The 27,613-nt window shown below is 43.9% G+C and overlaps 2 protein-coding genes across 2 annotated transcripts; one reads left to right on the top strand and one right to left on the bottom strand.

Annotated features, from left to right (window-relative positions):
- Positions 1–3,626: 3,626 nt before the first annotated feature.
- On the bottom strand, positions 3,627–5,492 carry LOC123439168 (xyloglucan galactosyltransferase KATAMARI1 homolog). The gene has a single exon (XM_045115912.1). It carries the CDS (start codon positions 5,435–5,437, stop codon positions 3,803–3,805), a length of 1,635 nt encoding a protein of 544 aa, XP_044971847.1. The 5' UTR covers positions 5,438–5,492; the 3' UTR covers positions 3,627–3,802.
- Positions 5,493–18,666: 13,174 nt separating this feature from the next.
- Positions 18,667–20,423, top strand: LOC123439167 (xyloglucan galactosyltransferase KATAMARI1 homolog). Its single transcript, XM_045115911.1, has one exon. The coding sequence runs from the start codon at positions 18,696–18,698 to the stop codon at positions 20,256–20,258; it is 1,563 nt and encodes a 520-aa protein (XP_044971846.1). The 5' UTR covers positions 18,667–18,695; the 3' UTR covers positions 20,259–20,423.
- The last annotated feature ends 7,190 nt before the right edge of the window (positions 20,424–27,613 follow it).

Here is a 27,613-nt window from a genome sequence, read left to right as displayed (position 1 = left end):
TGAACATATTCGGGTTTGGAGAGACCCTTGGATTCCACGAGGGCCACCTTTCACGCCTATTCTTCCGAAAAGAACATGTTGGCTCACAAAGATTAAGGACTTCCTCGATGTTCATGGGAATTGGAAGACTGAACTGCTGCAAAAAAAATTCTGCCACGTAGATGTGGCATCCATCACAAAGATCCGTACTTCAGTGCACCAATTGGATGATTTTATTGCTTGGCCATGGGACAAATCTAGAAATTTTTCGGTCAAATCTGCTTACCACCTAGCTATGACCACATGTTGGAACCAGCTGAGTCCTGGTGCAACCTCCTCTCCTCCTACGGGTGACCGTTCTATGTGGAAGCTAATTTGGAAAATCGCAGCTCCCCCAAAGTTGCGCCACTTCGCGTGGCAGGTGATCTCTGGTTCCCTTACTTCTTCGGCAGAGATGCACAGGCGCCATATGACTACCCAATCTACATGCCTCTTATGTGACCGCGATGTGGAATCATCATTTCATGCTCTCCTGGTTTGCCCGCATGCGGCTACCCTGTGGGACGCAATGCAGACAGTGTGGCCTTTACCTCCTCGTACGGACATCAAATGCACTGGCAAGGAGTGGCTGTTTCACTTCCTACTGGAGGTTCCGGAGTCTATTCATAGCAGGATCATCATGGTCTTATGGAGGATATGGTACTTGCGGAATGAAGTTGTTCATGGCAAAACGGTACCCCCCCCCTTGATATCTCCTGTTCTTTCCTGGCTAGCTACTATAACTCCTACAAGAACATATCATTGAGTGTGGAGGATACGGTGAAAGGGAAAGCCCCAGTGATGGAACTACTCCCTCCAACACCTGCACCCGTAAGAGTGATGAAGAAGTAGCCGGCTCCGGATTCTAACATGGTGGGCTTATCTACTGATGGCTCCTTCAACCTCGAGGATGGAACAACTGGTTCAGGGATGATCCTTAGAGATTGTCAAGTAGATGTCATATTTGCATCCTACCAGAAATTGTTCCAATGCAATGATGCGCTAGAGGCGGAGCTTCAAGCAATAAAAGAAGGGCTACAACTGGCTTTTATTCATGCCTCATCACCGGTGGTGCTGCAATCTGATTCGGCTATGGCTCTAAAGATGATAGTTACTGGTGCTTATGATAGATCACTCTACGGTGTCCTAGTGGTAGAAATTAAGAGTTTAGTTTTGAATAGGGAGGTTACTTTCTGTAAGATTAGTCGTGAACAAAACAGAGTTGCACATTGCTTAGCAAACTTTGGTCGTAGTGGTGATAGCACGGCATGTTGGTTGGGTAGACCACCTCCATGTGTCACTATGCTAGTTGCTGAGGATTGTAAGTCCGTTGCAGTTTAATAAATCTCCCTATTTCCCCGCTAATAAAGACTGTTGTAGAGCGATAGACAACCGAAACATGCTACTCCATGGATTTGTGAGTTGGGTGGTTGCTAATTAGCTAATTTAAAGACCATGACAACCATCACCACAACCCCGTGGGCTAGCCGAGTAGCCATCCCCACGCGCAATCCAGGGCTTTTCACTCACTTGTAAAAAGAGATTAGCCTGGCCTGGCCTGCTCTCTATATGTGTGTCTATCCTGTCACTGCATGTCAGGGCGAAAAAAATAACTTGTGGATGTGAGGAGCAAGGAATGTGCATGCTCCGAATCCAATGCTTTCCAGGTTATATAATATTATTCTAGTATATGTTGAAAATTCTGCTATTATATTCTTATTCTAGTATATTATTAAAATGCACAATTTATATGTAAATTAATTACAAATTTTACCATTATTTGTTTTTCTTATTTTTTTTGTTTTCTTTCTTATTAAAGGTAAATCAATTACACCAATTCATTCTTTGTTAGAAAAAAAAATCATTATTTCGATAAGTTTTTATCCCATATTTTTTCTTCTTCAAGGTAATATCATCCCATATTCTTTCTTCTTCAAGGTAATATCATTGCCACTAATTCATTCTTTAATATTATAAAAACACAATTGCTGTGTAAATTGTATGCAAAATTTCAATATTATATGCTTATTGTTTAATATTATAAAAACACAATTGCTATGTAAATTGTATGCAAAAATTTGAAATTATTTGCTTATTCTTGGCTTTTCTTTCTTCTTAAAGGGTAATACTGATGTCGCAAGTTCATTCTTCCTTGGAAAACTTCATTATATTGATTTTGTTTTTTTTACTTGAAGGTTAATATCAATACTACTAATTAATTGCTTCTTAGGAACTATTGTATTCTTATTCTTTCATATTATAAAAAGGAGCTATTTCCACGTAACATTGTTTGTAATTTTTGTCATTATTTTCTTTTTAAAGTGTAATTCCGATGTCATCAATTCATTTTTCTTTTAGAAAACTTCATCATTTTGATTTTGAGAAATAGAGACTCCATGGATTAAATACGAGTAATGCATTCTTTCTTTAGAAAGCTTAGTTTTTTGCAAAAACAAATCGACTATTATATATTAGGTCTTGCATATTATAATAAAGCATAATTCGTGGATCCAACCGTCCTTAACCACTTCCCAGCATTGCTGATAAAACTCAATGGAGAAACTGTCAGTCCAGGGGACCTATTAGAGTCGATAGCAAACAAGGCCTTTATAATCTCCTTAGTTAATATTAAAATGTCTAGTCAAAGCAGCATTGTCATCCTCAGTAGTAATTTTTTCATTGTCACTCCACAAGTCAGGAGAGCAGGAGCAAAAAGGTTCTTATAATAAGGAGTTGCATGATTAATCAAATCATCAGTGACATCAGTCATAGCATCACTACATTGAAGAAAGTGAATTGCTCTTTTTTCTTTTCATACCATTAACTGCTTGATGAAAGCAAGCATTATTAATTAGGCCCCTCCTAATACTTCACCTTAGACATGTGCTAAGCCTGCCATGTAGGCAAAAAGGATGATGTGGCAAGGCAATTATGAATGTGGTGACCCCAGAAAAAAACAATGTCAAGCGCGCGAACCTAGGCAAAATACTTAAATTAAAGAAACCTAGCAATGCATGAAGAACTTTAGTAGCTAAATCATTAAGTAAAGAATGCTTAGCTAGAACAAGTTAATCATCTATGCATTAGGGGCTTCAGTTGCTAAATATTTTAATGTGCTTAGCACCTTATCTTAACATCAATACATTGGAAGTAGCCTTACCAACCCCATGGAGCAAGCATCTCTCGTTAGTCATTTTAAACCAATGAAGTTCCTCATGAGCATACATATTATGCAATTCAACCACAATTTCTTTTTTTTTCCTAAAAAGTCTCCAGATCATGAATAGTAAGTTCCCGAAGACTCTCCAGGATTTGCAAGTCAACTTGCAATTCTGGCTTCTTCTTTTTATTATGCCCACCAAACACATTAATTAGGTCTAGTTTGGTTATCCCATCCCTGCGGGGATTGGAAGGGATTTGCAGGAATTTTGGCTTGTAGGGAATTTAATCCCCATCAATCCCCTTCAAATCCACCTTAACCGAACAAGCTCTTAGCGAAATCCGCCAACATCATACGTATCATGGAAGGAAGAAGAGGAGGTGCCGGAGGTTGAAGATGAACAGTAAAAGGACGACATTCGTTGAATTCACATCGTACGGCTCAGATAGAATCGACCAAAACCTTTTCTTGTTTTATTTTTTTCATCGGTCACTTGATCGCTCTCAACAATAACTATGTTTGACAATCCATTTCAAAAAAAAAAAACTATGTTTGACGACAATCCTGCTAAAAAAAAGTATGTTTGACTAGAAACGAAACTAGGCAAAGTAAATTGATCTGCGGTTAGTGCAGATATTGATCAAACTCATGCGGACCAACCTTGGTCTGCCCATCTTCTAGCAAGTCGTACTTCCAACTATCAGCTCCGTCGACGCTGTCCACGTACTCCCGTCGTCCCTCGGCCGCCGCCCGCCGGCGTTTCGCCACCCGGTCGACGACACGCTCGAGGGCGACGTCGAACGCGTCCTTGAACGTGACCCCCTGCGCCGCCGGGTGCCGGTACATCACGGTGGGTATAAGCTGGATGATCCGCTCCCGCATCCGCGCCACCTTCTCCGGCGGTATCTTACGCAGCACCTCCTCGATGCTGGCGTTCCGGCCGACCACGTCGGCGTGATGGATGTAGACGGAGTAGCTCCGGTAGTCCCTGGGCAGGTGCCAGGTGTACTGGAGGTAGGCGGACACCGGGTGGAAGAAGACGGGGATGCAGCCGGCGAGGATGGAGTCGAAGGTGGACTTGCGCGTGTACCCGTCGCCGCGCGGCTGCATGCAGAACTCGGCGCTCTCCAGCAGCCGCATGGCGTGGCCCGGGACGTAGTGCTTCAGCTTGCCGAGCAGGGAGCAGCGGGTCGAGTTGCCGCACTGCTCGATGATCTCGGCGCGCTCCGGCCCCATGCCGCCGCCGCGGGGACGTGGCCAGCCGGCGAAGCACCAGAGCCACGCGCGGTCTAGCCGGCGCACGCGGTCCTGCCAGGCGGTGACCTCGGCGTCGGAGGATGGGTGGAAGTGCGACGGGAACGGCACGGCGAAGTCGTTGCCGTGCCGCGAGCTGGCCTCGGTGGTGAGGAAGGTGGCGTTGCGGATGGCCAGGTCGTAGGTCAGTAGCGTGTTACCCCAGCCGGCGGACTCCGGGCTGCGGAGGAAATCCCATGTGCCCCGCCCGGCGACCAGGAGGTGGTCGCGCCCGCCCATGGCGCGCCACTCCGGCCGCTGCGCCAGCCAGTCCATCAGGTCCCGAGACAGGGCGTCCCGCACCGCGAGGTCTTTGTTGCCCAGGTGCATGGCCGCGTCGAGGCCGGCGTAGAACGGGATGTAAACCACGGCGGCGGCGGCTGGGTCGGCCGTGAGGCAGTCGTACCGCCGCATCCGGGCGTGGAAGATGATGCTGAGCATGAACTGGTCGGTGTCGTAGGCGCCCCGCTCCGGCAGCGACCCGGCCTCGCCGCCGCCCGTGACGGGCGGGCCGAACCCGTCGTTGGACACGTCCTTGCACACGTCGGAGGAGGCCGAGACCCGGCGGCACTGGCGGACGAGGTCGGCGTTGAACCGCGGCGGCAGGTCGTACATGTACACGTATCGGCCGGCGCACGGGTCCGGGCGGAAGAAGCGGGGCACCGGGAAGAAGGCCGCCGGCGTGAGCTGGAGCACGGTGGGCGTCGTTGCCGCCGCCGCGGTGCCTGAGGCTGACTGTTGCACGCTGGTGGAGAAGTGGTGGTAGAATACCAGGCCCCAGAAGACGGTGTAGATGAGGGCGAGGTAGAACAGCCGGGGCGGCCACCGGACGCCTCTCTCGGAGTTGTGCTTGCCACTGCCGTCGTCGGCGGAGTAGTGCTTGCCGTCGTCGACGTCCAGATCTTTCTGGAGGCTCCGTGAGAAGGGCTTCATCGGTGGTGCGGCCGTGCTGGTGCTGTGCGGCATGCCGCGCGCGCTCCAATGGTAGCTCAGCGTCACTCACTCTCACTCTCACTCTCACTCTCACTGAGCGAGCAGTAAGTATTAATAATCTTTTTTTTATATCAGGGCATCGAAGTTGACTTCATTAATGGAACTGCACTACACACATGCATGCATGCGTGGCCCAAATTTTCTCATTTGCAGCAGCTTTGGATCCCGCGCGGGTGTACTAATTTACGTGCGCCGAGATGCCATCGCCGAGCTTTGGATCATCAGCTTTGGAACCGTCGAGCGGCTTTGGCTCCCGGCCTGTTTACGCTATCGTCCACATTTCCCAAAAAAGAATACATGCATTGATGAAGACATGGTGCATAAGTGTGTAAATATTCAGGACGAAATACGTAGAAATGAGGGCTGCGCAAAAAAAAAAGAAATTTGAACAGCCTATGAGACAATGAATTTCTCCGTTTTGTACAGGTCGTGTATCAAAGTATTTCTTTCTGAAATTTTACACACATAAGCCTCGTATCCTTGTTTAGTTGTACAAAAAAAAATCAGATTTTTTGAAACCAAAATTCTCTAATTTCAAAATTTTAAATTGTTTGGCCTCAATGGAGGCCGAGAGCCAAAACGGCATTCTCTATTCTATCTTGTGTCCTGTTTAGTTCTATTTTTTCCCCTTACAAGCTGTCAAATAAGCAACAATGTCTGGTTACGCCCAAGGCCAACCTAGTTTGAGTGACGTGATTTTCTATACTCTCTTCAGTTTTATTTGTTCTGCATATTAACTTTGTCACAAGTTAAGCTTTATGAACTTTGACCAAATTCGTATGATATTATGACATCCACAGCCCCCACATTTTTTTGACATCCACAATACTAGATCAACAGTATTAGAATCATCATTGAGTATATTTCACATCATATATATTTCTTACCGTGAAAGTTCATATTATTCTCTATAAACATGGTCATGCATTATAATTTTGATTTAGGTCAAATCTAATCCTTAGTAAATAAAAATGACGATTGTACTTTTTTAGGATACACTAGCAAAATGGTTCGTGCGTTGCCACGAAATAAAAAAAATATAATCTCCAATGATGATGAACACATTATGTTCACATATCATCGTTTGATTTAGAAATTTTGTACACAAATGCAAAAAAATGTTTCTTCTTTTAAATTTATTCACAAGTTGAAGCAATCTTTACATTTTCAAAAATCTTGGTAACTCAAAGATTTATTCTGAATTTCAAGATTTTTTAAAAAAAACATACAATAATAATCCGATGCATCCAACAGTTAATTCTTCAAAATTCACACAGCTATATTGTCACGTAGACTTAGAAGCATTAATGTTTAACTACATACATTAGATCTTTCGTGAACAATTTTGCAAATATGGGAACAATTTTAAAATCGAGAACATTTTTTACAATTTACAAACATTTACTAAAAATCGTGAATATTTTTTATATTTCGAACGGGTTTAATATTTTCTTTTGAATTGGCGACCAATTCAAGAAAAGACAAACATAACTTTTGATGTTGGAGGATTTTATTTTAAATTCACAAACATTTTTTGAAACGCATGAAGTTTTCTGAATAAACAAACATTTTTATAAATCAGTAATATATTTATTAAATTCATGGACATTGTTTTGGAATTTGCAAAAAAAATATAAAAATCCGGCGCTTTTTTTGAATCCTATTTTTAATTCAAAATAAAAATTCGTCAGCATTTTAATTGAAAATTCCTATTTTTTAGTATGCAAAAGTTTTTGTAATTCTAAATTATTTAAATTGTAGATAAACAAAAATGGAACGGAAATTTTAAATAAAAAAAAGAAACTATCAAAACAGGCATTAGCTATTTTTAAAATATTAGGACATCTTTTAAATGCATTAACATATTTTAAATTAGAAAGCATTTTGTTAAATGCCTTTAATAGATTTTTATACATGGAATTGTATTTGAGATCATGGACTTTTCTTATTGTACAAATATTTTTCTAAAATTGCAAACATTTTATTGTATATGCGAGCATTTTTTACAAAACTCCGAGCAGTTTTTGAAGTCACAAACATTTTAATTTTTGAAATGTGTTGATTTATAATTTTCAGTTTATTAAAATTTTAAAGATTGTTTGAAGTTCTAAATTATTTAAAATAAAAAAATAAAACGGAACTGAGAATAAGTAAATTAATGGAACTAAAAGCAGACGCCTGTGCATGAGCCGGCCCATATAGTGTGATGGATATTCTCCGAGCATGCAGAGCGTAATATAGGGTGTTTTTACATGGGCCGGCCCAGTCCAAGATTTTTTGCTCTATGAAACGTTTTCTATTACTTACCGGGGGCATGGTGGATAATTTATGCAAACTTTAGGGGTAATTTCTAAGACGGACGACCACAACCCGTATTTCCTTTATTATTACTAGTACAAATGCCCGTGCGTTGCACCGGGCGAAAAATAATAACAGCAAAATCCATTACCGCACACACAATGTGCTTCATCCGTTTGAATACGGCCACCCATCCATTTCATAGTTGTCCTTCTTTCTGCCGTCGATGACGTAGGTCGTTCACCTTGTCGCACATGTGCGAACATGATTAATCTTGAGGTCGCAAATCAGTGTTCTTCATAGAAACTGTATGGAGAACACTGTACTTTGCTAGCTGCTCCTCTAGCACCAAGATCTTTCCATTACTCTTCATGATTTGAGGATGTTCAGGATTAATAAACTAACACTCATAGTGGAATGAATGGATGGAGTATCTAGCTAGTAGGATCAAACAATTGATCCTTTGCTGATTGATTAATTACCAAATTGTCATTTTTCTGAACCTTTCGTTGTATGGAAGTGTAGGATGAATTAGTTAACACAGTCGGGGTCTCGGGGGAGCATATTCTAGTGGAGCGGGCGCGACCCTACTTGACCAGCAAGCTTCATGTCTTCCCTATCCTGGACATGTAGATGTGCAAGGAGTGCTCGATCGCCGGCACACATAGGTGATCGCACTCGCGGGATGGAGCAACAGGTGAGCGTGTCAAAGTGAATAACGTCATACATAGTAGCAATGGATGTAATCCAGGTTATTCAGTATTTTTTGATAAATGAGAACACTTAACATCCTCTGATGAAATTAATTTCCTTTAGTTTCGATACAATTTACCATTTTGTAATGTAAGTACTATCTATCTACCCAATCAACCATTTAGTGTCGATGAAAATGTTATTGATAGGAACCCCAAGTAACAATTATGATCAAATATAAAAAAGATCACAATGTGTCAGGAGTGCTATTAAAACATTATTTATATCAAAACTATAATATGTTAAGTCAAGATCTCTCTTCCGTATAGCATGGTCCAAACGAAGTGGGGGTGGATACAAGGATGTCGCAATGCATATCCTTGAAATTGCCATCTTGTGATAGATCTTTGGAGATTAATCTGACACCAAACTTCCTCCCTTTTGCCAACTTCTTGCGCTCTCGCGTGGTCTGTGCTGCCAATTCCCTTGTCGGGCAAAGAATAATAGCCTTAACACATCCTTTAGACCCTGGCTATTAGAACAATATACTCATCATAAAGCATGCCCAACAAATCTAAATAACATTACACAATACCATGGAGATTAATACCAACTGATTTCGGACTTCCATGGAATTTGATTAAGAAAAACATCAGCTACATATGTATCTCCCACTCCCAGGATAATTTAATTTCCTCGTATGACAAAGCTCGATATTTTGGATTACATTTGTTACAGCTGGTGGTGGTGCTACCTTGTATCAGAATGGCACATACTGCTGTTCCTACTTATGCTTCACCAGTTGATACCCTGTGATTGCATCTTAAAGTATCTCCATACTGCAGGCTCATCAAAAACTGGTGAAGCAACACTCTAAAATCCAGGATGTACATGAACAAGTAAGAATAACTGCAAAGCATGATTGAATTCTGTAGCTGGATTGATTGAATGAGACTGGGCTAACTCTTCTACTTTCTGTTGCTGCTAGCTTGCTTCTGCTAAAACAGTTGAAAAGGAAATTAAAACTCGTAAAGCTAAGCAAGAATGCCAGTGTCTTGCCAGAGCCTGTAGGTGCACAAGCAAAGCACTCCCTGCCCTGAGCCTGTAGGTGCATACGTGGTGGTTGCTAATGGCCACGGCCACGGGCGTGTGATGGCCAGGCTCGGCTCATGCGCCTCATCCTGAGGTAGGAGGAGCTCTCCCACGGAGGTGGCCGTTGATGCCCGGAATGTTGGAGGCGCGCGTCATCGAGGGAGCTCGAGATGCGGCGGATCCTGCCGATCTCGACCGTATTCCACGATGGAGGAGCGAGGACGGGCACCACGGATAGGATGGATGGGGCACGACGGTAGAGGCGGGCGCCACATAGAGGATGGATGGGGGCGTCGGTGCCGGCGGCGGGCACCGTGGATATGATAGATGGGGGCGTGGCGACGCTGGCGGAGGAACCGTTCTCGTGCGGCTAAGGTCCGTGCGTTGCAACGGGAGAAATATAATCCTGAAAATTGGGTTCTCTTTTCTTACTAAAAAATCATTTTGACAAGTGTTGTGAATAACCAAAACACATTTTGTAAGAAATGCAGTGATGTTTTAAAAACATGATGCATATTGGTTTTACTGCTGAAAGTCATTACTTTCTTTCTAGACAAGCCAATACCTTTGATTTACCGACGAATGGCCAACCTAAAAAAATCTAACATCAAATCTTGCAACGTGCGCATAGGTTGGGGTAGCAAAATACACGTGCACATACTCGAGATGTTTATTCGGTGAAGGGATCATCCCTACTTCTACTTGCGTGCCAGAAGTAAATCGTTTCTTTTTTAGGTTGAATCTATGTTATCTTCATTTCTTTTCCCCTCTCTGGCTCTCTCCTACCTCTGTTACTGCTTCCCCTGCCTCCTTCGACCGCGTGAGAGAGGAGCTCCTCTGCCCCGTGCCGTCTGAAAAGTAGGCCAGCTCCGTCACTCTCCTACTCTCTCTCTCTCTCGGTCCCTTGATTCATAAAAACTGGTTGCATGCTCTTGATTCAGAATTCACACACACCAAGATTTAGATCAGGGTTCACAAGTTGAGCGCAGCCCCAAATCTGCTTCATGTAGCAAGTTAGTTAACGGAGTATATATGAAGCAATCGTAATCTCGAGCACTGATTTTCTATACACATTATTTACTCATTGACAGAAAATGGACCAAAAGATTAGTCCTAACATTTTCTAGCACAGCAAATACAAAGATTGCAGAAAAAAATGCTGAGTACAGGAGTAAATCTATCGCATGATCTCCCAGTTTTATTTGTTCATGAACTTATTCACCAATAATAGCAATGCATACAGGGAATTAAGCACTCAATTATTTGTGACCTTTCTTCACTGATTGGCCAAGAAGAAAAGGGAACAGGGAGTTCAAGTATCCACCGCCATGTTAATGTCAAACTCACATCATTGTTGTAATCTTATAAATAATATTCCACTAATTTGACAAATTAAGCACAATCACCATCAGGAACATTCTCCATAAAGCAAAAGAAATCCAACCTTCTCTAGAAATTTCTTGCCAAAGTTTGCACTTTTTTTCTACTCTGTTAGTACACACAATCAGACCACTGAAATTGATGGCAGCCATCCCTTCCTAATTCCTACCAACCTCAATCCAATACTCTTTTAAGTCAGATAGATCACTAAATCCTTTTCTAAAAAAGATAGATCACTAAATAACAGAAGAACATAAGATTGCAAGATGAATTCAAATTAAATCAACATGGATTCAACCTAAGCTAAACGAATCAATAAGCAAGCAAATCTGGAGCTTGACTCACCAGTTTCTTCGGCGGGGCGGGAGGCGAAGCCCTATCACGCTTGCCACAGGATATCTTCTTGTTTATTAAGGCAATAAAGTTGATTTGCTAGCTTCTCGATCTGCATTGGTAGAGAACAAAACACCATTAGACACCGCGCCTGCATTACTGAGGAGGGAGGAGGATCCCATGGATGAAAGCAACAACAACGGCGGAGAGGCTAAGAGGACGTGTGACCCCACCGCCAGCCCGCACGGCAGTTCCACCGTCCGGACCCCGTCTACGGGGAGCTTGTCCGCGTGCAGCGAGATGGAGAGCGGGCAGGTCGGGGAGGACGGGGGCGGGGGCGGGGATGCGGCGGTTAATCCAGCGAGAAGGAGTCGCCATTGCCATCGACGGAGCAGCGGGGTGGCCTGCCGCCGGTGCGAGGCGGCCGAATCTGGCGAGATCGAGGAACGGCGGCACCATGGTCCTCATGGAGGTCCGTGTCAGTGAGAAAGAGAAAGAGATGTGAGAGGAGATCGAGAGGAAGAAGGAGAAGGGAGAGGGGCGAGGTGGCGGAGCGGCCGGATCTCCGGCGGGGAAGATCGCCGGCGACGGGGCGTGGCGGAGATGCAGGCTCGACGACGAGGTGGATCTAGGACGCGAGGGGAGCGATGGGGGCTTGATGAGGAGGGAGCTCGAGCGGTGTACGGTCCGGTAAAACACAGGGGCTTTTTTTACAAAAAACGAAACATTTTTCCCCACTTACAAAAGGACTGCGGGTTTATTAACAGAAAACGGAAGGGCCTTTTTGCAAAAATGCCATGACGGACGACCAGAAACCCTATTTGCTTTATTATTATTAGGGAGAGATATTAGGGAAAGATTGAAATAGTATAAAACGTGCTACCCCTATTTAGTTTTGAATTCTCGCGCTGCATTTTTGTCACTAGTCCTCTTCAATCGTAGTGGCTAGCACCAAAAAAATGTTCATGTTTCATCATTTACGAAAATGTTCACGTTTCAAAAAAGTTTCGCGGTTTCAACATTTTCGTTGCAATTTTAACAAATATCGTGTTTCAAATTTTGTCCGCATTTGTAAAAACATGGACAATATAAAATTTGCGTGCATTTAAAAACAGTTTCTGCTTAAAAAAATGTTCTGAAGTGATTTTTTTTCCTATTATCCATTTTTTTCAAAATTAAAAAGTGTTCTTGATCTCAGAAAAGATTTCGAAATTTCAAAAATTATTTGCATTTTTCATAATTTTTCTTTTTCAGAAAATATCCATTTTTTAAGAAAAAGTTGATGTTTAGAAAACTGTTCGGGAATTGAAAAAAGAATCATGTTTATTTTTTGAATGGGAATTACAAAAAACCTTTACTTCTTCAAAAAATTGTTGGAATATATAAATATTGGGATGAAAACTGCTTGCAATTTCAAGAAATGTTTATCCAATCACAATCCTAATGCGTGCTCCTATAAGGTTTTGCACGTACTACATTCACGTAACTGTGGGCATTTCCTATCTGGCGCCACAGACGCCAGTTAACAAGCAGTTTTGTCAACTGGCCCCTGTCGCATCCGTAATTGGCCCGGCCCATCTTGGCATAGGTTGACGATTTCTTTTTGAATACCCTAGTAACTTTTTTAAAATATCGATTAACTTTTTAAAAAATTCAACTACTATTTTTTGAGATTGATGAAGTTTTCTCTGAAAATTGATGAACCTTATCTAAAATATTAAAATTCTATGAACGTTTTTGAATATAGATGAACTTTTTTGAAATTTGATGAACATCTTTTGGAAAATGGATGAACTTTTAATCAAAATTGATGAGACTTTTTCAGATTTATGAACTTTTTTTCCAGTCCAATGAACTTTTTTAAAAAAATACTTGAAATTTTTTGAATTTAGGTGATTTATTTTCAAATTTAATGAAAATTTCCCAAATTGGATGATTTGTTTTTCCAATTTCAATGATCTTATTTTGAAATAGTTGAACTTTAAAAAAAAATTATGAACCTTTTGTAAAGATATGATATTTTTTTGAAATGCATGAACCTTTTTCTTTAAACCTGTGTAAAACTTTTTTGATTTCATATTTATTTTTGTAACAAAAAGAAAATATCGATGTTTTTTTTCTACTGGATCAATAGAAACAAAACAGATGAAAAATAAAAACTGGGCAGCACGCTAATGGGCTGGCCCATGCGAGCGAGGCCTCAGGCACACGATCGTTAACGGAAGTCTACAACGCTGTATGGGAGGTCCTGTAACTGTGTGGTGTAGTGGTTAATGGCGCAGGGTCAGTTTTCCTCTGGGCGGGCCTAGTCGCACGTCACCCACGTGTGTCAACATCCTTTATGACAGAAAATGCGTCATATACGAGGCCACGAAAAGGACACCTCCTCTTGAGCGCCTGTTTTTTTAACACAACATGACGACCACCACCAAGAGATAGAGCGCCTTATTAAATCGTCACAATGTTTACAGGGGCGGATGATAGATTTTCAGGTTGACCTAACCAAACATGACGACCACCACCAAGAGATAGAGCATGCTTCGCTAAGTTGTGAACTTCATAATTTGAGCTCCTAAACTCATGACTAAAATTGTAAATTTCTAAAGCTGAAGAGTGGTCTAATATTTCATGTATAATTGCCCCGTAGCTTGCTAAATTCTTCTTCTGAATGTATTGTATCACCACTTTGCAGTTCGACGCAACTTGAATCCGTCTTATATGTAGATCATCTGCTCTTGAGGGCATTTATCTGAGGTAATCCAGTTAAGGAAATTGCGCTCACGCGAGACGGCATTGTGGACCGGCCCAAAAACAAATTGGTGTTCACCACACTCAGCTTGTGCTCACAAAAAAAGAGCCAGCATCTGAGATGGTTGATGGTCGAACGTTTTGACCGCTGACACATTGAATGGTTGGCGTTGGACATGTTGCCCTTGACCAGACCATTGACTTTAAAAAGTTCATGAAATAGAAAAATTGTAGCATTAAGAAAAAATGTTCGGGGATATTAAAAAATCACAATTTTTGGAAAAGTTCACACATTTTAAAAATTCACAATTTAGGAAAAACCTTCATGGGTTTAAAAAAATGCTGGCAGTTTTTAAAAAATAATTTAAATTTGAAAGAAGTTCATTTATTTCAATACATTCATGCATTTGGTTAGTATTTCATCAATTGACACCTTGGCTTGACTCACCGAAGCGTCACACAACACCGTCTTCGTCGTCACCTAGCACACTGATATCAAATGTTGGAGCTAACTCTCGAGCTCATTTTTTCTGTTTTGGCTATTTCACACAACACAGAAGAATACAAAGGCAATGAGTTTGGTGTCGAGCTACCTCACACAACCCAATCTTTTCTCCTCTGCATTTTTCTTGACAAAGAAAGAATGCTTAGAATTTTATTCTAGATATTACTCTTATATATATATATAAAATCTCAAAACTATAATAAAGTTTTAAGATATTTTAGTTCTATGACCTTGTGACTCTCGACTAGGCTGAAGAGGCGTTCATATTAGGGATGAAGACGTACACTTCGTTCTCGGTTTGACCAAAGATTCGCTCTTCCGTTGGTGTCGAAGAGTTGCTCTTCGTTCCCCAACAAGTGGAAGAACAAAAGGGCCTCGACAAACCGGATCGACTTTCTCCTTCCTCTCACATTTTCTTCTCTCTTTCTATGTTCTTCGTCACGCATACCGATGGATGGGGACATCTTAGGTCCATGTTGGTGTATGCACAACTCACACTGATTGCGCCTCGTGTCCAACTAACTGGCTAACAGAAATTAAACGTGAATTATACGTGACAACATGATCATTGGGGCCCCTCCGCTCTTTTCTTTCGCTGGCAGAATGAAGGGCCACTCTTCCACTACCGTAGGAATGCCTAGTAGTGGTGGACGCTAAAAGCCTATCAGTGGCGGACAAGGCACTTAGGGGCGTCCGCCACTGACCGCCTACCACTGCTAACATGACACTAGTGTGAGGCATATTTTGATGCAGGCCTTCTCAATGTGTTGAAGCAGTGGCGGACATATTTGAGTGCCCGCCGCTTACATCTTTGACATTCAAATAAAAAATTTATAGCCACGACAACATATGTGCATGCTATCATGGATGGGTCTTGCATAAAACCCATATCATAAATTACAATACGCTGCAACATTATAATGATTGAGGTAAGAAACTACGATACATTGTAGCACACGTAAACCACTAGCTACGTGTTATCAAGGATGACTTAGAATGCACTAACTAATTGTTATCATCTTACCTAGATAGCTACCCAACACATAGTAGTCAAAACATGATTGAGGGTACAGACATCTAGTAGTTTGTTACTACCGATCATGACAAGTATTAGGACCTACTCCTCATTTTTAGGCAAAAATGAAAACCCCTCCATGTCCTGATGGATCTCATAGATCCACCAGCCTCCAATTTTTTATTTGTGTCCACACTCCGCGACCGACGGACGCTAACACGCACCGCCTCTCCGCTCCGCCCTCCCTTCAACCTCATCGCACTGTCGTTGTTTGCTGCTATCCTGGCTATCCTTCTAAGCTAGAACTCCAACGATCCTTGCACACCCACCGTTAAGGATAGATAATGGGGCAATGGCTTCTCCCTAAGATAGATAGTGGGGCAATAGCTTACTCCTAAGATAGATAGTGGGTTGTCCCTTTGCCAGCAAGACCCCTTCTTCTCCGGTGAGCTCAGGGTGAAGTATAAAAAGTGACTTGCGCGAAGTACATTTTGTTTGTTTTGTGTAGATCACAGGGAAATGCTCAATTTTGTTTGTTTGTTTTGTGTAGTTTTACTAGGTTTTTAGATACATATACTCAATGTGATAGCTAGTTTGAAGTGTCAATGCTTTTTTTGTGACCTAGTGTGAAGTGCAATGCTATTTTTCTCTAAGTATGAAACTCGTAGTATTAGGGCCTGTTTGGGACTGTTTCAATTCATCAAAATCAGCTTCACTTCATCAAATTCACTTTAGAGCAGTTTCATACAGAAGCTATAGCACTACTAAGAGAATGTTTGGCTTCCACCTAGCTCCAGCTTCAGGAATAAAAAATTTGGTGGAAAGAATCTATTTGATTGGTTGAGGGGAAAGAAATGAAGGGGTATCCACTTACTGGTGGCAGTGGTGGGTAATTTCTCCCCAACTCCAGCTGCTAGAGTTTTTTGGATCACCCTCTCATGAGCTTCATAAAAACTTTGAAGTTGTACCCCTGATTCTATTTTTTTGGCGGAGCGGCATATCGGCTTGTCTTTTCTGGAGTAGAGCTGAATTTGAAGGAGCAGAGCAGTCCAAAACAGACTCTTAATACTTTGCATTTTTCCTTGAGGTTTGCAACGAAACTGTGCATCTTTGGATCATGATCAGTAAGGTTGTTTTGTTGAGGGTAATTAGTACATGCTTGCCATGCTCTTTGTTACCATGAAAACCTGATGTAGCATATATTTTACTTGCCTCAAAGGTTGCAACATGAATCTGTTTTCTGCCACTCTATGCAAATATCACTAAGTCTAAAAATTTGTTAATAGTTGTCAACTTCTCATGATGATTGCCATTGATCTAGGGGTCATTTGAATTAGTTCAGGAAGCATGATTTGCCATGTGTTACATGTACATTCATGTCATGCCATTTGTTTCCATATAGAAATTCTATAGCATGTCCAAATCTCGCTTTCAAATTGGTATCTAGCTATAATGGACAGATTTGCATTGCATATTGCTTTGATCACCACTTGGGTTCCGTGCATCCGTTTGCCATGACCTTTAGGTCCATTTCATATCTCTTGTAGATTTTGTTTTGCCATCATCATACATGTTAAAATAAATAAACTTGTTGTTCTATATCCAACATACTAAAACTGTATAACATGCATATGAAATAACTTGCAAGTGATTGTAGAAACTATGGATCCGGAACACGCTAGAGACGAAGAACTAGAAAACCCGTTTGAAGAAATGATTCGCGAGGGAGATGATGATATCACCACACAATTTCTGAACGACTCCGGTGAGGGACTTGACGTCTCCGGCGAGAGAACGGAGCGAGAAGATGACGGCTCCGGTGTTGGAACCGTCATTACTACAAAGTCCGGCGAGGTATATTAATTAAGCCTCTACTGACTAGATGCATTACTTGATTTGTATATACATATATTAACGCTTCTTTTCTCTTTTAGCCCTCCGGATCGAGCGAATCTTCGATACATAAACGAGGCCTGAAAAAAGGTTGGGCGATAATGAAAGGTTCAACATTGAAGAAGTTCTTCACCCGAGATGGAATCAATCCATGGAGCGCTCTCCGCTCGAAATTTTAAACTTTGCAGGTATTTGAAGACCCCATAATTTCTTCCATACATTACTCCCTTGAGAGCCTCGAGTGTCCATAACATTTGGGTTATTCGTTCCAAGTTGTACTCAGATCGTATCATAATAGGAGTATCATAAGCAGTATCATGCATGCCAACTAGGCTTATTTGATGATGTGGCACACCATTTGATGATGAAGTATCATATTATGATATTGTATCATATTTAAATGTTGTACTACTTTGTGTCATGCATGACAATTAATAAGGCACTCTAAGGAAAATACACTTTGGTTCCTGATTGTATATGCATCCTATATGAAGAATTTTTGTAATAATTAATGAAAAAGTCTAAATAGTTTCAAAGTATTTTTAGATTAAATTTATTTTTGGTTTACACTAGTATATAAATTTTCAAAAGAAAAAAGTCAACATCGACTTCTGGACAAAAAAAATAAAATTTATTTGCTATTATAGGTCATTATTCACTCTATTTTGACTGAGAATTTGTCTTTTTTGAAAAGAAGTCAAGGTGTAATTTTTCTTTGTGAAATTCTTCTTACAAGTACAATGAAAGGTCAAGTTTATTTCAAAATTATTTTCAGATTTTTATACTTTTTATTGGATTGCTATTTTCTTTTTAATATAAGGTGTATGTGTATATACACCCACGTTCTAAAAGTTTCCGTTCAACAATCTAGATACTAACTTATGATAATATGCATTATAGAAACAATCTAGATACTAACTTATGATAATATTAACATGTATGATATTCCACAATACAGTCAGCCTAATATATCACACTCCAGCAGGACAGCCTGACAGTACTTCATATGAGTCTCGCGTTCTGACCGGCCTTAGCAATTTCAGAACATGAATGTGTAGTACTACCATTAATGAAGTCAACTCGAGTAGTACGAGCTTGGATCGAACCTCGATGCGATGATGAAATATTATTTGGACTTTGTACTGCGTCAACGGCCGTGTACTACCCACTAATTAAATCCTTCTCAGGTGCTCCTGCTACACATTACTTGTATAGTGCTTGTTGCACTGCGCAGGTCTTGAGGTCATCAGCTTGCAGATCCAGCACCACATACGATGAAGTCCTTCTCGCGGAACATCCAGAGAGATATCGACGCCGCGGCCGTGGCCGACGGTGACCACGTCGGCAAGCCGCACTCCGAGAGAGGCGTACGGCGGCCGTCCCGGCTCTTCTTCCTCGGCCTCCTCTACACCGTCTTATGGACGTCCCTGGTATTCCTCCACCACATCTCCACCAGCGTGCTCGACCTCAAGCCGTCGGCTTTCTTCCTCCGGGACCCATGCGCCGGCCGGTACGTGTACATGTACGACCTTCCACCCCGCTTCAACGCCGACCTCGCCCGCGACTGCCGCCGGATCTCGGGCTCCCCCGACGTGTGCAAGGACGTGAGGAACGACGGCTTCGGCCCGCCCCTCACGGGCGGCGGCGAGGGCGGCCGGTCGCTGCCGGACCGGGGAGCCTACGAGACCGACCAGTACATGCTGGGCATCATCTTCCACGCCCGGATGCGGCGGCACGAGTGCCTCACGGCCGACCCCGCCGCGGCCGCCGCGGTGTACGTCCCGTTCTACGCTGGGCTCGACGCGGCGATGCACCTGGACAACGCAGACCTGGCGGCGCGGGACGCCCTGTCGCTGGACCTGGTAGACTGGCTGGCGCAGCGGCCCGAGTGGCGCGCCATGGGCGGGCGCGACCACTTCCTGGTCTCCGGCCGGGGCACGTGGGACTTCCTCCGCCGCCCCGACGCCGGCGGCTGGGGCAACGCGCTCATGACCTACCCGGCCATCCGCAACGCCACGTTCCTCACCACCGAGGCCAGTCCGTGGCACGGCCACGACTTCGCCGTGCCGTTCCCGTCGCACTTCCACCCCTCGTCCGACGCCGACGTCGCCGGCTGGCAGGACCGCATGCGCCGCGCGCGCCGCGGCCTGCTCTGGTGCTTCGCCGGCGGGCCTCGCGGCGGCGACACGGGAACCGTGCGTGCCCAGATCATCGAGCAGTGCGGCCGGTCGTCGAGCCGCTGCTCCCTGCTCGGCAGGTCGGCGGTGACGAAGCCGGGGCACTACGCGCCGGGCCACGCCATGCGGCTACTCGGGAGCGCCGAGTTCTGCATGCAGCCGCGCGGGGACGGGTACACGCGCAAGTCCACCTTCGATGCCATCCTCGCCGGCTGCATCCCGGTTTTCTTCCACCCGGTGTCGGCTTACCTACAGTACACTTGGCACCTGCCCAGGGACTACCGGAGCTACTCCGTGTTCATCCCCGCCGGCGACTTGAGCCGGAACGCCAGCATCGAGGAGGTCTTGCTCAATATACCGCCGGAGAAGGTGGCGCAGATGCGGGAGCAGGTCATCCGGCTCATACCCACCGTGATGTACCGGCACCCGGCGGCCATGGGGGTTACGTTCAAAGACGCGGTAGACGTGGCCCTGGAGCGCGTCATCCACCGGGTGGCGAAGCGCCGGCGTGACGCGGCCGAGGGGCGGGAGCACGTGGACGGCGTCGACGGAGGTGATAGCTGGAAGTATGACTTGCTAGAAGATGGGGAGGAGAAGATAGGTCCGCATGAGTTTGATCAATATCTATACATGCACGTAACAAAAGATTTACTTGCCTAGCTAGTTCTAGCGGCCGGCCGCCGCCGGCCGGCCGTCGTCGCCGCTGCTTATTCCGATCGACCCATCGGCGTTGCGGCAGGAGTGTGGACGTGTCGTCTCCATCGATCCAGTCCTCTTGCTTTGTCAGGGCGTTGTGTTCTTTATACGACTCCTCCGTGGCATCAAGTTCCGGCGTGGATTCTCAACTTGATGGTATTGTGATGCGCGCATGTTGAGATCGATCTCACACAAAAGTGATTTGCTCAAGAGTCACGGATGAAATGAATCATAACCTGACTCGGATTTTTTCTGAAGAGGAGGTAAAAAATAATTGTTTCAGATTGAAGAGTCTACATGCCGTATTCTATAAAAGGTGTTGGTCTATGCTTGGGGATGACTTGACGCATGAGGTTTTGCGTGCTGTGAATTTGGGTATTACCCCCGATGGATGGAATGATACCGTGGTTGTGCTAATTCCCCAAAGTTGATAATACTAAGAAGATATCGCAATACCGTTCTATTAGTTTATGTAATGTTATTTACAAAGTCATCTAAAAAAGCTAGCGAATTGATTGACCCTTACTTTGCCAGAGATTATTAGCCAACATCAAAGCGTGTTAATTCCAGAACGCCTAATTAATCACGGATAATACACTCATTGCTTATGAGTGTATACATACAATAAATAAGAAGCGGGGAAGAAAGGGACTCTATGCTATGAAGCTAGAAATGCATAAGGCTTATGACAGAGTTGAATGATGTTCCTTGGAAAAGATGGTGATGAGATCGGGTTTTGATCCAACCAAGATGGGTGAAACTTATTATGGCTTATGTTTCATCGGTTTGGTACCGGATCCGTTTTAATTCGAATGAGACGGATATGTTTACTTCCCCAGGGGGATTCGCCAAGATAATCCCCATTCATCTTATCCTTTTTTGATAATATGTGCAAAGGGTTTATCAAACTTCTTGGCGCATGCTGAAATAACTAGTGAATTGACTGGTATAAAGGTATGTCGTCAGGCACCTACAGTGTCTCGTCTCCTTTTTGCCAATGATTCACTCATTTTGATGGGTGCTGATGGTGACAATGCAAGAGCACTGAAACAAGTTCTTGATTCATATTGTGGTAGTACTAGACAACTAGTGAGTGCAAGCAAATGTAGCATCTTTTTCAGTCCAAATAAGTTGGTCAACAATAGGGTGGAAGAATGTGAAATTCGGGATATTTGGAAAGGCTCTTTGAATGATAAACATCTCAGTTTGCCACTCATGGTGGGCGTTGATAGAAGTGATTGTTTTAAGTACCGTATCGAGAGAGAGTTCAAGGTATTATTAGTGGGTGGAAGGAGAAAATGTTATCAATGGGAGGAACATAATTACTAATAAAGGCGGTTGCTCAAACTATACCACTCTTTGTGATGACAATATTCAATATCCCAAAGAAAATTATGAAGAGAATTATTGATGACATTTCACAGCTATGGTGGGGTAATGATGATGACCACAAGAAGATGCATTGGCTACCATGGTGGAAGTTGTGTATGCCAAAGGAGAAAGCAGGTATGGGCTTCGGAGATCTCACTGGTAGAAAAAGAGGCTTCCGACCAGCCCCATAAGTCGCGACACTGTAGGAACCGCGACTAATGATTTCTTTAGTCGCGGTTCGGCAGACGAACCGCGACCAAAGGCCTGGGCCAGGGCGCTCGGTGGCCAGCTGGTGCACGTGAGGGGCTTTAGTCGCGGTTGGCCAGGCCAACCGCGACTAAAGGTGCCCAAAGGCCTTTAGTCGCGGTTTGCCATGCCAACCGCGACTAAATCTCCTCCCCTATAGATACCAGTTCAGCACACTCACTTAGCCATTTGGTGCCACTTCTCTTCACAAGCTTCACAAGGGGGTGTAGGTTTGCTTTTGGTTCCTCTTATGCACACAAGGTGTTTGATGAAATGCCCCAAGAGCGTGAAACAAACATGATATGAAGTGTTGGAGCCACACTTGAGGTTCCTCATTTATTTTTTCCTCCTCGATCGCGGTTAGCAACTTGAACCTTTCATGCATGTGTGTCATTGATAAAATATGCATGTGTGTTGTTCATTGTTTAATTTCTATTGTTTATAGCTAGTTAGTTTAACAAATGCATGATGGTTAATTATATATTTTATATTATAATAATGCAGATGAATCGGCAATGGATGTACGGTAACCGACTCTCCCGCGAGTTCACTACGGGTTTGAAAGATTTCCTCGTAGTGGCTAATGCGAACAAGCAGAAGGGTTTTGTTATCTGTCCATGTGTTGACTGTAAGAATCAGAAGGGTTACTCTTCCTCAAGAGAAGTTCACCTGCACCTGCTTCGGCACGGTTTCATGCCAAGCTATAATTGTTGGACCAAGCATGGAGAAAGAGGGGTTATAACGGAAGAAGATGAAGAAGGGGATGATTTCATGGATGAAAGCTATCTTGCTCATTTCGGTGATACTTTCATGGAGGATGCTGAAGGGGAAGGTGAAGGTGAAGAAGAGGCACGTGATGAGACCGTTGATGATCTTGGTCGGACCATTGCTGATGCACGGAGACGCTGCGAAACTGAAAAGGAGAGGGAGAATTTGGATCGCATGTTAGAGGATCACAGAAAGTCGTTGTACCCCGGATGCGATGATGGTCTGAAAAAGCTGGGCTGCACACTGGATTTGCTGAAATGGAAGGCACAGGCAGGTGTAGCTGACTCGGCATTTGAAAACTTGCTGAAAATGTTGAAGAATATGTTTCCAAAGAATAACGAGTTGCCCGCCAGTACGTACGAAGCAAAGAAGGTTGTATGCCCTCTAGGTTTAGAGGTTCTGAAGATACATGCATGCATCAACGACTGCATCCTCTACCGCGGTGAATACGAGAATTTGAATGAATTCCCGGTATGCACTGCATTGCGTTATAAGATCAGAGGCGATGACCCTGGTGACGATGTTGAGGGCGAGAAACCCAGGAAGAGGGTTCCCGCCAAGGTGATGTGGTATGCTCCTATAATACCACGGTTGAAACGTTTGTTCAGGAACAAAGAGCATGCCAAGTTGTTGCGATGGCACAAAGAGGACCGTAAGTCGGACGGGGAGTTGAGACACACCGCAGATGGAACGCAATGGAGAAAGATCGACAGAGAGTTCAAAGATTTTGCAGCTGACGCAAGGAACATAAGATTTGGTCTAAGTACAGATGGCATGAATCCTTTTGGCGAGCAGAGCTCCAGCCATAGCACCTGGCCCGTGACTCTATGCATCTACAACCTTCCTCCTTGGTTGTGCATGAAGCGGAAGTTCATTATGATGCCAGTGCTCATCCAAGGTCCGAAGCAACCCGGCAACGACATCGATGTGTACCTAAGGCCATTAGTTGATGAACTTTTACAGCTGTGGGGCAGACCTGGTGTCCGTGTGTGGGATGAGCACAAAGAAGAGGAATTTGACCTACGAGCGTTGCTTTTCGTAACCATCAACGATTGGCCTGCTCTTAGTAACCTTTCGGGACTGTCAAATAAGGGATACAATGCATGCACGCACTGCTTACATGAGACTGAAAGTGTACATTTGCCAAATTGTAAGAAGAACGTGTACCTTGGGCATCGTCGATTTCTTCCGAAAATTCATCCAGTAAGAAAGAAAGGCAAGCATTACAACGGCAAGGCAGATCACCGGCCGAAGCCTGCGGAACGCACTGGTGCTGAGGTATTTGATATAGTCAAGGATTTGAAAGTCATCTTTGGAAAGGGTCCTGGCGGACAATCAGTTCCGAAGGGAGCTGACGGGCACGCAGCCATGTGGAAGAAGAAATCTATATTCTGGGAGCTAGAATATTGGAAAGTCCTAGAAGTCCGCTCTGCAATCGACGTGATGCACGTTACGAAGAATATTTGCGTGAACCTCCTAAGCTTCTTGGGCGTGTATGGGAAGACAAATGATACAAAGGAAGCACGGCAGGACCAGCAACGTTTGAAAGACCCTGATGACCGGCATCCGGAATGGTTTCAAGGTCGTGCCAGCTAAGCTCTGACCAAAGAAGAGAAGGTCATCTTTTTTGAATGCCTGAGCAGTATGAAGGTCCCGTCTGGATTCTCGTCCAATATAAAGGGAATAATAAACATGGCGGAGAAAAAGTTCCAAAACCTGAAGTCTCACGACTGCCACGTGATTATGACGCAATTGCTTCCGATTGCTTTGAGGGGGCTCCTGCCGCAAAATGTTCGAGTAGCCATTGTGAAGCTATGTGCATTCCTCAATGCAATCTCTCAGAAGGTAATCAATCCAGAAGTTCTACCACGGTTACAGAATGATGTGATCCAATGTCTTGTCAGTTTCGAGCTGGTGTTCCCGCCATCCTTCTTCAATATTATGACGCACCTCCTGGTTCACCTAGTCGAAGAGATTTTCGTTCTCGGTCCTGTATTTCTACACAATATGTTCCCCTTCGAGAGGTTCATGGGAGTATTAAAGAAATATGTTCGTAACCGTGCTAGGCCAGAAGGAAGCATCGCCAAGGGCTATGGAAATGAGGAGGTAATTGAGTTTTGTGTTGACTTTGTTCCTGACCTTAAGCCGATTGGTCTTCCTCGATCGCGGCACGAGGGGAGACTAAGTGGAAAAGGCACGATCGGAAGGAAATCAACGATATGTATGGACGACCATTCTCTGACTGAAACACACCACACTGTACTGACCAATTCCAGCTTGGTGGCTCCGTACTTTGAGAAACACAAGAATATTTTACGCTCGGACAACCCGGGGAAGCCTGAATCCTGGATTAGGAAGGCCCACATGGAGACTTTCGGCAGTTGGTTGAGAAAACATTTAATGAATGACAATGATGTTGTAGATCAGCTGTACATGTTGGCCAAGACACCATCTTCGACTATAACGACTTTCCAAGGGTACGAGATAAATGGGAATACATTTTACACGATCGCCCAAGATAAAAAGAGCACCAACCAAAACAGTGGTGTCCGCTTTGATGCAGCAACCGAGAATGGGCAAGAGGTCACATATTATGGTTACATAGAGGAGATATGGGAACTTGACTATGGACCCTCCTTTAAGGTCCCTTTGTTCCGGTGCAAATGGTTCAAGCTAACAGGAGGTGGGGTAAAGGTGGACCAGCAATACGGAATGACAATGGTGGATTTCAACAATCTTGGTTACCTTGACGAACCATTCGTCCTAGCGAAAGATGTCGCTCAGGCACGTGAACTTCGTAGGCAGGCACTCATGTTGAAGGAGAAGAAAGAGCGGGCGGAGAACCAGGAGAACAAAGCCTTGGAGGAGGCCGAGAAAACGGAATTAGAAAGTAAAAAAAGCGGGAAACGAGTTGCCCAGCTCGGGGAACAAAGTAAACAATCGATTGCCCCGCTTATAGTGAAAGCCGCCGGTCCGGATGACCCCGATATCATAGCAGCTGCGGCAGCACATGGATTGACTGTAACGAGTGCCAGAGAACAAGCGGCCAACTTAGGTATTACTCTTCGTGAAATGTTAGGCCTTGATGAGGCGCCAGTGAAGGAGGTAGTAATTACATATGTGAAGAATGGGCCTCTCGTCGAGCCTGCGCAGGAAGAGGATCTACCTCCACAAATGAAAGGTCTGCTGAAATGGTACAAGGGTTACATAAAAAATAAAAACGCCAAAGATTATATTTATGCGGAAGTTAGATATGAGCATCACTTCAAACATTACTATGTACAAATTCATCTGAGTGAATTGTTCCAGCTTTTCAATCTGCGCGAGCTCGACAAATCTATCATCAGTTGCTACGTTCTGTAAGTGATTTATTTATACCCCATCTCATTCATATTGCCTGCACTATATATATGTCGTAACTATATTGTTGTGTCCGCTATTATACATGCAGAATGAAGATTAAGGAATGCAGAGTAAGGAACATCCATGATGTTGGGTTCATTGACCCACACATCGTTAATGGATATGTGTTGGAGCATCACCCCGCCGACATGGAGGCAGACCTGTGGCAGTTTCTTACAAAGCAGGAACTCAAAAGTGATATTCTATTTCCTTACCATTTTGGGTGAGTGTTTCTGTCTTGAGCACATTCTCTTTTGTTTACTCCATGCATGGTATGTGGCCGGCTAATCGATGAGTTATGCATGACGTACTGTGCATGTATCGTGTCCGCAGGTTCCACTGGATTCTGCTAGTAATTAAAGTTGACACCTCAGAATGTCTCGTCCACGACTCTCTGAATATGGATCCAAAGCTTTGGGGCGGCATGAGAAGAATGCTGCAGAAGTAATTATTTTCATTCATTTGCGCTCTATATCGATCGGCCTATTTCGTTCATTTCCTAATATCAAGTAACTAATAACTCTCTTGTTCATTTAATTTTCTTTGCCTCGTAGGGTTTGGAGACGGTTCGTAGATACAAAGGTCGGTGAATTCAAAAAAGAGCTAGAATTCAAAAGGTCAAAGGCTAAGAATGGTGGGGATATTCAGCCAGCGGGGACCAATCTATGTGGATACTATGTCTGTGAGATGATCCGGAGATACACCTCTGAGCGGGTTCCGAGTGATACCAATGCTCAGCGGAATAACCTCCGGGTGATGCTTAGTCCAGAAGCTCGCTTCCGACCACTTCAAGAGGAACTAGCTGGATGGTTCAGGAGGGAAGTCCTCCATCGTAAAGGAGAACACCATTACGAGGACGTAGAACTTTATATGCATTAAATTATGTATGGAAACTTGTTCAAAATTGTATATGGTCATCCGATGATATTGAATATATATTGTATATTCCTCTTGAATTCTTTTTGGTTCTAATTTCAAATTTGTTTGAAATTGTACATTCATATGCATGTATGTAGTACCGTAGAATATGTGAAACTCCTTCAAAATTAAAATAAAGCACAAAAGAAATAAAACAATACAAATTAAACAGAAAACAGGTTTAGGGGGGGGGGGCTAAACCCTGTGGCGGCCTTTAGTCGCGGTTGGCCAGAAGAACCGCGACTAAAGGTCCTCCGCCCCGACGGCCGCCTGGCGCCCACGTGGACGGGCCTTTAGTTGCGGTTCTTAAGCAACCGCGACTAAAGGGGGGGGGCCTTTAGTCGCGCCTATTTGGTCGCGGTTGCGCAACCGCGACTAATGGCAGTTGCGAACCGCGACCAAAGGCCCTTTTTCCACCAGTGTCTGCACACTTTTAATACAATAATGTTAGCAAAATAGTGTTGTAGATTAAAGGAAGAGCCATGTTCTCTATTTGCGAGGGTCCTTCATGCTAAATATTATCTGGATTATAATATCCTAAAAGCAAAGTTAAAGAGTGGGAGCTCTTATACATGGCAAAGTATTACATATTGTATTCAATGCTTATACCGTGG

Source organism: Hordeum vulgare, chromosome 3H (genome assembly GCF_904849725.1).
Source record: "Hordeum vulgare subsp. vulgare chromosome 3H, MorexV3_pseudomolecules_assembly, whole genome shotgun sequence".
Classification (NCBI taxonomy): domain Eukaryota; kingdom Viridiplantae; phylum Streptophyta; class Magnoliopsida; order Poales; family Poaceae; genus Hordeum; species Hordeum vulgare.
This window is presented reverse-complemented; position numbering and strand designations above follow the sequence as displayed.